Genomic DNA, 13,831 nt, shown 5'->3' with positions numbered 1-13,831 from the left:
CGGTTTTCCTCGATCGATTCTTGTCTTTGTCCTACGAAGCCGACGTTGAGGAAAATTTGCAAATGGCATACCATTTCGTATCTGCTCTGGATGACTTTTCCCGTATGATGGCTTGGCATGTGCTCGTCAGCCATTTTGGTTCACGATTGAAAAACATTACTTTTGACCAAGTCACTAGCGTCTTGCTGCCCTATTACGAACCAAAAACCGCCGGTCAACCGGCTGCCGTGGCAACAGAACAACAACCGCCTTACATAAATGACATTCCTTTGGAACATCCATCGGCGTCCCCAGCGCCTCCCATGACCCCTCCACCAAGACACGTTTCACCGGTTCCCAGACCCACTTCACCAGCATCACCCAGCAGGATAGCTTCACCACCTCCGCGGTCTCACTCACCGTCTCCGCGATTCATTTCACCCCCTCCAAAGTATGATGTGGCATCCCCGAGGTTCGATTCGCCATCTTCCAGATTCAAATCGCCAGATTTGAGAACAGCATCACCCATTCCGCCAGCTTCGAAACGGCATTACACTGACCATTACTCTGACCGTTACCCTGATCATTACTCTGATCATTACTCTGACCATTACCCAGAACATTCCACCGATCAGTACACTGATCAGTACAGTGACCACCACAGTGATCATGGTAGTGAGGCTACTTATATTGGCGTTAAGCGTCCACGAATCGAACCTGATGATCCTTGTCCTATTCATCGTTTCGGCCGTCATACCAAAGGTGAATGTCGAGTGATTAACGGACCCCTCGAGCCATCTCGCAGCAGTTACAGCAGGAAACGGCCGTTATGTCGATACTGTTTAAGGGAGGAATATGTGAGAGGGCACTCATGCTGGGAAATGCGAACCGCCAAAAAGGAAGAAGCACTCGCGAGGAAAGCCAATCGCAACCGAAGCTATCGGTCCATCAGCCCGTAAGTCACCGACGGGTAGGGTCAAAAAAGAAGGAGATCCAATAAGTTTTGTGAATGTCGATGCCCGATTTGATAACCTTTCTCCCTCTATTCACCGGAAGCCTAGAGAGAGTCCGCCCTCATTTGCACCACCTGGCTGTCATCATCAATGCATAGAGTTTTGATGAATTTTGTATTTAAATTGCACACTATCGCCGTGATAATTGTAAAGAACCACCCACCACCATGTATAGCCCTCGATCGTCGTATTCGTAACGATAGCAGCGATAAACGAAAAAAAAAGTCACTGTTCATAATACACGCACAGAAAGTTAAAGGGGATGGTCTTCTTTACCATAATGATGTTACTCTGGATGATGATTAGGTTTATTATTTATGCTTGCTAGGTTTTCCATGCTGATTCTGATTTACAATAGAGCGTCGGTACGAGGAGTAAACCTCACCTTATAAGGCGTGGGTAAGATGACCAATCCAGCATCCGTGGCATCATCCAAACTGACGTGAATGGGGTTACCGTTGTTATCCAATTCGGGCTCAATGACACATTTAGCGAAAATGCGAGTCCATGTGTAAAAAAGCTCGGTTTCAGCCAGATGAATTCCCGGACAAAGACGTCTGTTGTTCAAAAGCAAAGGTGGAATATTTTTAGGCATCCATAAGGTGTTTTCGCCACACAATAAAATCCTCATTACCTGCCCCAGCCAAAGTTGAAGTGATCCCGTTTCTCAATTTTTCCATTAGCGGCAGCCATCATGGTTTGTGTATTATCGATATACCGTTCGGGGATGAACTCCGTTGGGTTCGGGAACCGTTTCGCGTCTAAATGAACGGCATTGAAGTTGACTGTGATGGCCGTGTTTTTCGGAATAAGGTAGCCGCGACACTCAACTATGATTCCTCGGGTTAATAACAGATATCCGCATGGTATTACCCCCAGACCGCTTCTCACTACTATTTACCGTCTTCTGTCGTTAGATGGGGGATACCGAAAAGGCTGATAGGGCGATAACGGAAACACTCTTTCTGGACGGATAGCAGATAAGGGAACGCGTCTCGTTCAGTAAAATTAGGGAATCGATGGTGCTCCTTAATGAAAGCATCGACTTCATCGCGAATCTTTTTTTGAACCTCAGGGTGCTGTGACAGGATGAGGAACGCCCATGATAATGTCACCGAAACGGTATCTGAACCGGCACTGAGGAGGTCATCTGTGAATTTTCGATAAGTTGGTGCTTCCTGATACAATTTCCATTACCAAGGGCCCATTACGTACTTATAGTTACCAGAATATCGTCTTCGGTCAAAGCATACTGTGAATCATAAAACGATTTGACGAAACAATCCTGTTCCCCTTGAAGAGCTTCGGCAATCAGGCGTTTAAAGGTAGGATCACGTTTGTTCTTGATAAAGTCCTCCATGTTTTTGATCTTATTGGAAAACAAGTTCATGAAACTTAACAGCGGTAGGAAAGTGCTGATATCGTTGTCGACGGCCGCGCGCTTCATTCCTTCATCAACGACATGAATAATTTCTTTGAATAACGGGTCATCGACAGATGTCACTCTCTTCGCCAAAGTCGTGGTTAGTATCACGTTCAACGAAAATGCTTGCAACGATTTCACGGGGTTGATTCCGCCTTCTCTCTCGGTAGCTTTCATCAAACTTTCCAAAAGCACGTCGGCCTCGTTCTGGATCAGGTCGTCAAATTCACCGACTCTTTTTGGAGCCAAAATCGAGAGAGCTTTTCCAATAAAAAAATGTCTCTGTAAGTCGACATGCCAGTTCGTTCTTTGTTTCTTTTTGCCGATAGTTAGTCAAATGCTTACCTGCTGTTCTCGTTCGTTTCCAGTTGGTGTCGGACGAAGCAAACACAATGCCCCTAATGATAGTCACACATACGTGAATAGGTCCATCTATGTAATTCAGTTGATATATTTTCGTACCTTCCCTTAAGACTGTAATAATTGGTAGTAAATGTGTGAAACGTTCGGGATGAGGTGACACTGCCTTTGGTGACGAAAATTTCATGGGCGATTTCGGCGTCGCTGATCATAACATAAGGTAACACACCCATGTTGACTTGAATAATGGGTCCTACGAGCCGAGCATGAGGTTCATTAGTCATCCCATATCATTCATTTTGCACTTACCTAGTTCTTCATGCCACTTTGCCATCAGCCGAGTGGGCATAGGGCCAAGAGACAACAAGTGACCTGATGCATAATTGTCAGTGATCGTTTTTAACGCGTTCACTTGGTGAAGGAAAAGAAAAGCTTCAACGCTTACCGAAATAGGGCCAACCTCCTTCGGCAACAGGGATTTTCTTGTACGGTGAATCGGAACGACGACGGAAAGTAGCATAAGCAGCGACAGCCGCTGCAGCCGCCACGCTAACAATGGGACCGATATGCTCACGCTTAACAAGTTCTGACAAAGCCATGGCAAAAAGAAAAACGTCAAAAAGCAAAAAGGAGAAGAAAATAAACAGGAGCCAGTATTTATAGGGCGCTGTAAAAGTTACACGTTAGACTGTTTGTGGCACATGAAATATGCATTGAGTTGTTGATCTCTCCAAAGTTCCGTGCGATAACATGCAGCAGGCGCCCACATCAGCGCTACGAGTAACTTTTATCAGCTGCAAGGCGTTCTGTTACTGACTTTTGGCATCCCCCATGAATTGTCGAACATTGAAAGGTCCATAAAGTATACCTTCATTCCGCAGCTTCGTGTTTGAATTAACAGTGATACGTACCCGTATTGTAAAACAGGTTGTGTATCCTCACCTTCATCTGCGGCTCAAATCGGCGTTGCACCAGAATCCTCAGCCGCTCAGATAACTGTTACTATTTGTTTAAAATTTTGATTTGTGCATTCGCATCACTTTATCGATGGCCAACCCAGGTGGCGTTCTCCTGCTTTGAGCGTCAATGCCGAGGCTTGTCCGTATGACATGCGCGCAAACTCATTTGATCACATGAAAATGATATTTCAAGTTAGTAAACAACGTCGATCCATTTTTTTCACAAACATACAAACCTTTAATCTGGTTTATTTTTAGGCGGCTTGTCAACGTTTACGAACGGAATTTATCTGTGAACGACTAAAAAGATTTAACGCCGCCATACCCGCGAGTCATCGCGCCCAGCTGTCCAAACAAGAGCCAAAAAAGTATCATCCTAATCATTTTTCTCGAAAAAGATGAAAAGAATGTGAGTACTAGGTTTTATTGATTGTATGATTATCATGAAGAACAGATCTGACAATGATCCGCCAAAAAAAAAAAAAAAATGTAATGCATCAAAAACAAAAAAAGAGATATGCTAGAAAATCTGAAGGGGACGCTGTCAAAGCGAAAAAATAAAGGAGAAAACCTATTTAATCCCATCCACCGACATCCAAGCCTGTACTGGATTCTTGTGTTGTGCTGTTGTGCTCTAATGCGCTGAGTACATCGTTCTTTGGTGCGACTGATTTGGCCTTCTTTGTCTTGTCAATCACAGACACCACACCGGTTCGCACTTCAACTGGCTTGGCTGAGGCAACCACAGCAGAGGTGGTGCTCTGTGCATTTGCAGTTTTCTTTTTGCCACTCTCTGCAGGTGCTGCAGCTTGAGCCTTATTGGGGACAGCCGTCGCCGCGTCTTTCTTGGCTTCGGAAGCAGGCTCTTTAACAAAGAAAGCATCGGCCTTCTTCTTTTCCTTGGCAGGTTGAGCTTTCTGTTGATTTTTGGATCCATCGGCTGCCTTGGCCTCTTTCTTCTTGGTATCACCACCGCTAATTTGACCCTTGGCATCGGACGTTTTCTTTTGTGCACCGTCGCTCGCCGCACCCTTTAGCTTTTTGTTTTGCTTCTTTTCGACGTCCTCTGCCTTTCTCTTCTTCGCATCGTCCTCATTGTTAGGTTTCGCTACTTTTTTCTTTGCTGGACCTTCGGTTTTTGCGTGCTTGACAGGTTGTTTGCTACCCGCATCGTCGTTCTTTCTCTTCTTTGAGACCGACTTGTTCGTCTTTGCTTCGGACGTTTCATCATCCTGACCATCGTCTGCGGATGCTTCTCGTTTCAACTTTTTGTGTCGTGGCTTTCTCTCCTTTGGTGCACTTTCTTCTCCATTCACCTTTTCCAATTCCTTCATCTTCTTTTCACGTTTGAGACGTTCCTTCTTTTCCATCAATTTGGGATTCGATTCCTGTTTCTTCTTACGCTCCAAAAATCTGGGATCGAAACGTTCACCATCCAAAATACGTAAAGAAGGAATCAAGGCCAAAATCTAAACAAAACGATGCTCAGTTGATGAACAATGATTATCTAGTACTGTGATCTCCAATGTTTACCTTTTCTCGATATCCTTCCTTGGAAGCAACAGGGTTTCCTTTGAGATTCAGATTATTCAATCGGATCAACGAACCGAGAGGGGCAATATCACTTTGGGAAAACACATGGATCAGCCATCAATTCATAGAAAACAATCAAACCTGTGTAAAAATAAAAGCAGTACCTCCATTCTGACAATAAATTATTGCCAAAATCGATAATTTCGAGGGCGTTGCAGTTTCTCAAGGAATCGGGTATCTTTGTGATTTTGTTGTCGTTGAGTCTCAGTTCCTTCAGGGACTCATTGGCCGATAAATCCGGGATTTCGCGCAAGACATTGTGAGCGACGGATAATTTGGTTAATTCCGTCAAGTACGGAAGACTCGGCAGTTTCTCGATTCGATTATGCGATAACACTGGCTAAAGATTAGACCCAAATACACGGATAGAAGAAGATTTGCTCTTATGAACACTTACCAATGGTATTCAGGTTCACGAGGTCAAAAATGTTATCGATTGTCTTGATGGTGTTGTGACTCAGAATGAGAGCTTTGAGTTCGGTCAGTTTGGAAACATGGATACTGATACGATTCAACTGATTATGGCTCATGTTAAGGACTGGGATCAAAAATGGGTGTTAGACATGGAAACATAAATTCGCTTGGTTGAGACTGGGCACCCACCAAAAAGAGTCTTGAGGTTCTCAAGACCTTCGAAACTGTCGAGTTGATTGTGCGCCAAGTTGAGCCATGTCACGGCGGCCAGGTAGCGTAAGCCAGAGATGGAATGTTCACCAGACAAGCTGTTGCTGGTCAAATTGAGTTTACGCAAAGACACGCAAACGGAAATATCGTCAATGTGAGTAATTTCTTTGTTGCTCAGGTTGAGATCCTTCACATCCTGAAGCGGTTGATCGATCCACTCGGATAAAGTGGCTGGTGTTAACTTCATAATGTATCTAATAACAGATTCTCGAGGTTCGCAGCGAAGAAGAAAAAAAAAAAGGCCAGAAATCTTTCAAGCGCGAGAAAACGGTCACAAAAAAGGACTGTAAAAAAGCGAGTAAAGAATCCTGCAGCCGGTTTTTTTTATCATGCATACTTGCTTTGCGACTGTACCTCATTTTTACAGTTTCATATTATCCTCCAACAACTTCAAAGCTGCATACAGATGTCTATATTGACAGCTTCATACCAGAAACGCAAACCCATGGTTGATATGGCTGATGAGTTCAGCAATGTATGCTCTTCGGGTTGCGCGAGCCAGCTGGCAACCCCGAGGAAAATATGGCGTAGAAACGCAGAAATAACCATAACAATGACTCTGCATTTAGAGGTTTCTCTTATACATGCATCTGCACACAGAGATATGTGGCAAACTTTGTAAGGTTTTTTTGAATTCAAAATATATTCCAGTTTCCACAATCTCCACGGTACAATATATAACATATCATGTTTATACATTTAACTTTTCCACTTGTCCTTGGCTTGATATAGTAGTATGGAGAGATGATATGATCCTTTGCTTTGGTACGATTTACTAATGTGAACATGACAATCTGATAGCGCCTGACAGGATGATTCTAAGATCAGGAGTTTCCGGGTGGGCTTGCTAGGACATGATATGATCCTTAAATAATAACACAGAGTAAAGAAACAGTTTCCTTTTGTTTACTCACGAATAAACCGCATTATTTTCTATGTGAGGAACAATTTTCTGGGACGAGGACAGTCATCAAGGAGATATCCTAGGAAACAGCAGTGATCTACCGATAATCTTTTTTAGATTCATGCAGTCGACTGCCTTTTTGGGTTCGATAGCCGAACGTATACCATATTGGATTCGTCGCCTAATACCTTATTATGGCAATCGACAGATCAAAACGCCTTGAACGACTTGGCTTGGGTAAAACGGTTGAAATCTTTAACTTTCTCTCATCATCAATAAGCGCATGTCAATATACAATCCTCTATATTTAACGCTTTCTCGCATGATGAATAGAGGAGTTTTTCAATGCAACGTAGAACATGCGATTGTGCGAGGTTATGTTGAACTGCAGAAAAACAATGCGTCTGCCATTGTTGTTGTGGCACATTACAGTAACAGCAACACACTCACACGTCTAACTTGTATTACCCACCTCTCCTTGGGTTTTGATCTTTTTCTTTTCTTTTCATCCCTCATATTTCCGGTCAATATAGTGTCTCCAGTTTGTGAAAATTGTAAGCATTGCGCAGTTCCATACTTTCAGTAAAAAGTTAAAAGCGACGGATGGAAAGAAAGATTGTGATGTATTGATCCGTTATTGTACAACCTTTTATGCTGGCAAACTATGGGTGGAATTTGTAAGCAAGATTCCCAGGGTATGCTATAGAATCTGGAAAATTTAAATTGATCGATCTTTTTTTCTATGAAAAGAATCTCGAATGTTATTTTGCCTTGATATACAGAATTCTATACATGTATGATAAAAAAAAACCGTGCGTTCAGAATTACTGGCGGAAAAGATCTAGCTGCGATCACAGTATCTAGAAATCAGAAGCTTTCGAAAACATCCCTCTTTTATCTATTGGTTACGTTCTTTACGATTAAAAAAAAAAACAAACAAAAGAGGAAAAGAAGAGTGAATGAAGGATGGGGTTCCAGGCACATGTTAAACGCGCGGATAAATTTTTGATTTTGGCATGGAACAAAGCTCAAACTCTATTTGCATTGCTTGAGAATGGAAAGATACCGACGCGCGCTTAATTAGCAATCTTTGTTTTACACCTCATGAACTATTTCATGCGCATATGTACTTTTCTTATATATACCAATAAAAGCTTACATTTGATAATGGCACATGGTTGGAGATATGGTTGGTGAATGCTACCAATTACCGTCTTGGTTTTCTTTTGTAGGCCATGACGCAGTGGCTATATACCGAAGAGGGGATTGCCAAAAACATGGCTTGAGCGAAACGCCGAAATGAGGTCCGACTTTGACTCTTGAGGTGATCGATGATGCTGAGTTTGTGTGACTCGTGTTCATTTCCATCGGCATCTTTTTTAAAAATCTCGTCCAAAACCCGGGCATTGGTCAAGTGGATTTTCTCTTTTGCTTTATTTTTCAATCTCATTTTTATCATTGATGCCTTCCAACACTATACAGGAACTTGCCAAGTCGCTCGGCTATGATCTTTTGTCGGTGGACTTCGCCAATGCGTTAGATAAGCAGGACAAGCTGGCTCACTTCCGTGACGAGTTTGCTATTCCTATTCGTCGTCAGGTTTCAGGGGATCATCCTGTCGTAGGTAGGGCCAACCTCTTCGCCTTCATCGAAATATTTTCTTCTTCCTCCGCGGGTTAACTGAATAATATGATAGCCAATGAATCGGATCTCGATGAACCTTGCACTTATCTCTGTGGTAACTCGCTCGGTCTGATGCCCAAGCGTGCCCGCAAACTTGTCGAACAGGAATTTGATGCCTGGGCTCAATGGTAAAAGAATAGCTTTGGAAAGGGCGACCGAGAAGGCGGAGAGACGCAGTTTATTAAGAACAGTGGGACTCAATTTCTTTTTTCTTGTAGCGGTGTGGAGGGTCATTGGAACCATCCTTACAATAGACCTTGGGCAGTGATTGATGAAGCTGTCAAGGATTCGCTTGCTCGAGTCGTTGGTAAAAAGTCGTGCCTTTTATGCATTTTTGTTCCTGTACATTATGGAACTTTGTTTTTCTCTAACGGAGGGTTTCCATAGGCGCCAAACCTATTGAAGTGTCACCCATGAATACGTTGACCGCCAATGTTCACTTTATGTTGGTGTCATTTTATCGTCCCACTGATACCCGTTTCAAAATCCTTATTGAGAGCAAGGCTTTCCCATCAGATCATGTAAGCGGAATTTTTTTGACTACTCTTTTTTTTTTCTCACACAGTGACGATGAACCATTTTTTTTCTCACGATATGGTAGTACGCTGTGGTATCGCACTTGCACTCCCGCGGTATTGATCCGGCGGTTGGACTTATCACCGTGAGCCCTCGCGAAGGGGAAAGCACTTTACGCACGGAAGATATCATTGATGTCATCCAAAAGAATAATGATATTGCCCTGGTGATGTTGTCGGGTGTCCAATATTACACTGGTCAATATTTCGAAATGGAGAAAATTACAAAGGCAGCTCATGACGCGGTACGGTAAAACTCCTCTTCCCCTCCCCCCCCCCCTCAAAAAAAAAAAAAAAAAGAAATCGGGACGCGAGGGTACTTTTGAAAAAATCGAGCGACAAGAAGAATACTGATGCATTGGTATAGGGTTGCATGGTTGGATGGGATTTGGCTCACGCTGTAGGCAATGTGCCATTGAAGTTGCATGATTGGAACGTCGACTTTGCATGCTGGTGCTCGTACAAATACTTGAATTCCGGCCCGGGCGCTATTGCCGGGACTTTCATTCACGAAAAATACGCACATGATTCTACCCGTCCAAGGTAAGCGGTATCATGATCTGATCCTGTTTGACTCAAATTCGATCTGACCTTTTTTTATCATGGCAGATACGCTGGTTGGTGGGGTAATGAAAAATCCACTCGATTTGAGATGGCTCCAGGTAAAGCAAAATAATAGCGATATTTTTTTTTATCGGAACATCTTTATCTCATTGTTGCAATGGATCGTTTTATTTTATTTGGCAGAATTCCGCCCTAGCGAAGGTGCTGCCGGTTATCAGTTGAGCAACCCGAGCATTTTCCCTACGACCTGTTTGTTGGGTTCGCTGCAATTATTCGATGAAGCTGGCATGGATCAGTTACGTGCCAAGTCCGTTTTGCTGACAAGTTACCTCGAGACATTACTGCTCACCGTGTTGAAAGACCATCAGGAAGCCGGCCATTTCCGTATCCTTACTCCGGTCGACCCGGAACAGCGTGGTTGCCAGTTGTCATTGGAATTCCCCGAGAAAATGTTGCAAGTGTTTGCCGCATTGCAAGCACGTGGTGTGGTGTGTGACGAACGAAAGCCTACTGTTATTCGTATCTCACCGGCACCCCTTTACAATTCATTTAATGATGTCCTTCGCGTTGTCACCTGTCTGAAAGAAGCCATGAACGAGATTTTTAAATAGAGTGGATGCTGAATTCATTTATGTACGACTTTAATAAAAACAAGCGATCTCAAGCGTATTTTTATTAGCGATGTGGAAACCGATGACGCGGCCGCTTTTTTGGCAGAGCTGGCCGGATGAGTATCCGAATAAAGATTAGCAGACACTGGAAGGAGAGGAAGTGGTGCCAAGCTTTTTTGGCAAAAGATTTTTACTTTCATTTGCTTATTTGAGATAGGCAGCACGATCGTCAATGAAGACACAGTTGCCTTTTTTGTCCAGCTTTGCGAAAACTAGGCTACAAGAAAAACTAACATAGTCGTACGCTTTTGGAAAGAGGGTTCCGTTTACATAGTAATAGTAACGTCAAGATGTACTTTTTTCGGGGGCATTTTGTTAAGCGTTGATATTGTAAAACGAAAAACGTAGCAAGGCACCATGCGTCGTCTGTCCTGCTTCAACTAATAAAGAGCCATCTGAGGGATAATTTGATCTACTTCAATGATCTTGATACTATTTTTTTTTTTTTTTTTACCTTGCGGATGGCGTAGTTAAGATTATACGATTCCTTGTGGTATTGGTATTTATGGTGTTGTACGATTTGTTGTCTTTGGATGTGGAGCATCCGAAGAAAGAGGAACATATACATATTGCAGCAAGGAGTCGATGTCACGGTGATGACTGTTATGACGCGATGGTTTCAATCAATGAAGGGGACGTGACCAGTCTTTCACTTCAAGCTGATTGATGGAAAGAACCAACAATGTCCGGAAAGCCAAGAAAAAAGGTCAGTTGGAGAAGTCGTCTCTTTGTTGGGGACTGCAAAGTAAGCTTCCGATGCATGATATTTCATAAACAGCCCAGAGTACCTCTGGTTATTTCACACGAGTCGCCAGTCTTGAACACTAAGTTGGGATGTCAAATCCTTCGGCACTTTGTTGAGATTTCTTGTTCCTCTTACTGAAGAGGCTGCGCAGCCGAGACTTGAAAAACTGTGTACGGAAGCAGGAGGAATCAGACGAGCATGTTAGCAGCAATAATGACAGGATTATTGCGTAAAACGACAGATCGCCTTTCCAGACATTGGTCCTTGCTGATAGGAAGGGCAGGAAGTCGTTCCTTGGAACAGCAAGACGAGGGGCGTTTCGAGACCGATCGCCGCAGCCAAAACTCAGAGACTCAGTCTTTCGTGGAGAGTGCGCAGAGACCATACATGGGCGCTTAATTGCTGACCTAGTCGGTACTTTATTACGCTTTCTTTGAGAAAAACGATAAGCTGATTTGAGGCTGATGTATTATAACAACGAATGTTTCAACAAGGTTGTGTTAAAAGGTGCCAAGAGAAATTGACTTTTTTGCATGCTCATAACCGACATCCCTTGAATTTTAAACACCCGCGATGGGATCAAAGAAACAAAAGCACGCAAAACACCATTGGAATATTCGGATCAAATGGTCCTTGTGAAGTAATAACAAAAGTATAACCCGCTCTTCGATCGTCCACATACCGGAGGCACCGCTCGAGTTTGTGCCATATTGATTTTTTCTTAAAAAAGAGTAGACTGGAAGAAGGCTTGGAAGAGAAAAGGATTTTTTCAAGCCATTTTTATTTTACAACAATTACTCTATTTCCAATAGAATGGCATCAGAAGTTCTTATTCTTGCTCTTCTTTCTTGTCAGCTACAAGAGAAAGACACTAAATGATTAAATATATAAGATAGATAAATAATTAGGGAAAAAGGGATAGACACAACGGAACAGAAAAGGAAAAGGGAAAATAAAATAAAATAAAAAAAAGGGAAATAAAAGAATAGGAGACATACAACAAAGCAATATAGGGAAGAAAAAAATAAGATTTGAACAAGAATTATCTTTTACGCTTCTTGATTGGATGCAGTACATATTCGTCGGATTCGAATGGATAAGTGTCTGCATCTTCGGCTCGACAGACATACGGATAAGGACGAGGGGGGGACTGAAATCCGAGCGGTGGAAGATCTCGCTGTTCATGCTTGGGTTCGGCTAAATGCGCTGCATAAGCCGTGGGGGCCGAAAGGTTATGAATCGAGGGTAATCGAAAATCATGTGAAGCCGAGGACAAGGAAGGCGGTGGAAGGTTGGATGAGCAAGACCCGGCCGTGGAGCTGGGCGGAGATAGTGCACCTAATTCCGTTGTAGCAGGAATGGAACGCGGTGTTCCTGGGTTACTGGTGGCGGAGACGTGAGCAGCAGCAAGTGATGATGGAAGTGCGGCTGGAACAGGAGGAGCAGGAGCAGGAGCAGAAGAGGTGGAAGACGAAAGAATAGGCGAAGATGGAACGTGTTTGTCTCTGTTTAAGAAGTTGTGGACGGCCACCGGGTCCAGATCGGTAGGAACAATACGGGATTGTAATATTGTTCGGAGCATATCTTCAATGGCTTTTAAGCGTACTTCAATGGCATCCAAAGCCGCTTTGTTATGAGCATTCCGTTTCTCGTCGCTGTTGGCGGAAGGATAGATACAAGGCACCGCCGCTTTCTGACAGTTACGACATGGTTGTTCGCCATGGCATTTTGTCTTTTTACGACGGCATTCGCTGCATGCACTGACGATTTTGGCGCGTTTCCGTCGAGGCTCGTTGTTAAGTTCGTCTGCCGGCATGACCAATGACCCAAGTGACCCAAATGACCAAGGTAAGAAAAAGAGTTGCAAAGAAAGAAAGGAAACAGGGAAAGCAATCCAAACGCTTCTGAAAAAATAAAAAAATAAATGGCCGTTCGCAAGTCCGAAAAAAATAAAAAAGACCGTAAGCCCACTTTTTTTTTTATTGGGCATGGTTGAACAACAGCATTTCCACGTTTCTTTGCTGCCGTCGTTTTTCATTTCCAAAAACGATTAATACAATTTAGAAACCCGAGTCATGAGACTCTCCTGCTCAACAGCCGATTCATGGCCCATGCCTTTTCATCCAATGATTTTATTCATGCCCTTTTTTCAACCTCATTGTTCGTTATCAACCACCGTTCCCACTACGCTACATTGTAAATGTCATAGGATCTCTCTTTACCTCTGATTTCTAGGCAATATCATGCTGTATCATTGATACATTATATATCGTCGTTTTTCTTCAGGGAAATGACAGAAATTGATCGACAGAACAGGATCGGTTTTTTTTTTTTCTCAACCCTTCGGATGGTGCCACAAATAAGGTACGTAGAAGGCGCAGCGCTGCTGAGAGTAGCTTCAATGCTAAAAATAAAAATAAAAACAAAAAGCAAGACTCATCCGATGAAATGCAACCACCACATCTAACGGAATTCTACGGAGATCCCATCGTCACGGTCGTCAGGATCATCCATCAAAGAGCAGTGTTGCCTTGTTTCTTTGTTTATCTTCAAAAGGGCAATTTCGTCGGTTCACAAAACATTGTGTCACGTGAGTCGAAAATCATTAAGTAATGACTAGCTATCTCTTGCCTCGCTTCGCTTCGACTGAATGAGCCCCTTCGCTACGCTTCGGGTCA

At 43.2% G+C, this 13,831-nt stretch overlaps 4 protein-coding genes across 4 annotated transcripts; 1 reads left to right on the top strand and 3 right to left on the bottom strand.

Annotated features, from left to right (window-relative positions):
* Window positions 1-1,341: 1,341 nt before the first annotated feature.
* Window positions 1,342-3,374, bottom strand: BYT42DRAFT_615273 (cytochrome P450; the record flags this gene model as incomplete). The annotated part of the gene is made up of 8 exons (XM_051571946.1): window positions 1,342-1,549; window positions 1,627-1,822; window positions 1,894-2,142; window positions 2,208-2,675; window positions 2,761-2,813; window positions 2,878-3,028; window positions 3,085-3,147; window positions 3,221-3,374. The coding sequence occupies 8 exons, from the start codon at window positions 3,372-3,374 to the stop codon at window positions 1,342-1,344; spliced, it is 1,542 nt and encodes a 513-aa protein (XP_051422671.1).
* A 769-nt stretch (window positions 3,375-4,143) lies between these two features.
* BYT42DRAFT_574992 (uncharacterized protein) lies at window positions 4,144-6,251 on the bottom strand. Its single transcript, XM_051568917.1, has 5 exons — window positions 5,931-6,251; window positions 5,725-5,865; window positions 5,432-5,663; window positions 5,268-5,358; window positions 4,144-5,203 (listed from the first exon to the last, which is right to left on the bottom strand). The coding sequence occupies exons 1-5, from the start codon at window positions 6,196-6,198 to the stop codon at window positions 4,310-4,312; spliced, it is 1,626 nt and encodes a 541-aa protein (XP_051422670.1). The 5' UTR covers window positions 6,199-6,251; the 3' UTR covers window positions 4,144-4,309.
* A 1,747-nt stretch (window positions 6,252-7,998) lies between these two features.
* On the top strand, window positions 7,999-10,406 carry BYT42DRAFT_517563 (pyridoxal phosphate-dependent transferase). Its single transcript, XM_051565233.1, has 8 exons — window positions 7,999-8,539; window positions 8,612-8,726; window positions 8,817-8,905; window positions 8,986-9,119; window positions 9,200-9,418; window positions 9,541-9,716; window positions 9,783-9,835; window positions 9,921-10,406. Exons 1-8 carry the CDS (start codon window positions 8,377-8,379, stop codon window positions 10,346-10,348), a joined length of 1,377 nt encoding a protein of 458 aa, XP_051422669.1. The 5' UTR covers window positions 7,999-8,376; the 3' UTR covers window positions 10,349-10,406.
* A 1,483-nt stretch (window positions 10,407-11,889) lies between these two features.
* BYT42DRAFT_574981 (uncharacterized protein) lies at window positions 11,890-13,111 on the bottom strand. The gene has a single exon (XM_051568916.1). The coding sequence runs from the start codon at window positions 12,967-12,969 to the stop codon at window positions 12,196-12,198; it is 774 nt and encodes a 257-aa protein (XP_051422668.1). The 5' UTR covers window positions 12,970-13,111; the 3' UTR covers window positions 11,890-12,195.
* Between the last annotated feature and the right edge of the window lie 720 nt (window positions 13,112-13,831).

The sequence above is a fragment of the Radiomyces spectabilis genome (assembly GCF_025331425.1).
Source record: "Radiomyces spectabilis strain NRRL 2753 chromosome Unknown BYT42scaffold_8, whole genome shotgun sequence".
Lineage (NCBI taxonomy): Eukaryota > Fungi > Mucoromycota > Mucoromycetes > Mucorales > Radiomycetaceae > Radiomyces > Radiomyces spectabilis.
Note: the sequence above shows the minus strand (reverse complement) of the source record. Positions and strands in the feature narration are given on the sequence as shown.

Coding starts and splice junctions, on each gene's coding strand:
- BYT42DRAFT_574992 (XM_051568917.1), bottom strand. CDS start 6,198: ATGAAGTTAACACCAGCCACTTTATCCGAGTGGATCGATCAACCGCTT. Junction 5,664..5,724: donor CGTGAACCTGAATACCATTG/GTAAGTGTTCAT, acceptor ATCTTTAGCCAG/TGTTATCGCATAATCGAATC. Junction 5,204..5,267: donor AGGAAGGATATCGAGAAAAG/GTAAACATTGGA, acceptor CGTTTTGTTTAG/ATTTTGGCCTTGATTCCTTC.
- BYT42DRAFT_517563 (XM_051565233.1), top strand. CDS start 8,377: ATGCCTTCCAACACTATACAGGAACTTGCCAAGTCGCTCGGCTATGAT. Junction 8,906..8,985: donor TTCGCTTGCTCGAGTCGTTG/GTAAAAAGTCGT, acceptor GGGTTTCCATAG/GCGCCAAACCTATTGAAGTG. Junction 9,419..9,540: donor CAAAGGCAGCTCATGACGCG/GTACGGTAAAAC, acceptor GCATTGGTATAG/GGTTGCATGGTTGGATGGGA.
- BYT42DRAFT_574981 (XM_051568916.1), bottom strand. CDS start 12,969: ATGCCGGCAGACGAACTTAACAACGAGCCTCGACGGAAACGCGCCAAA.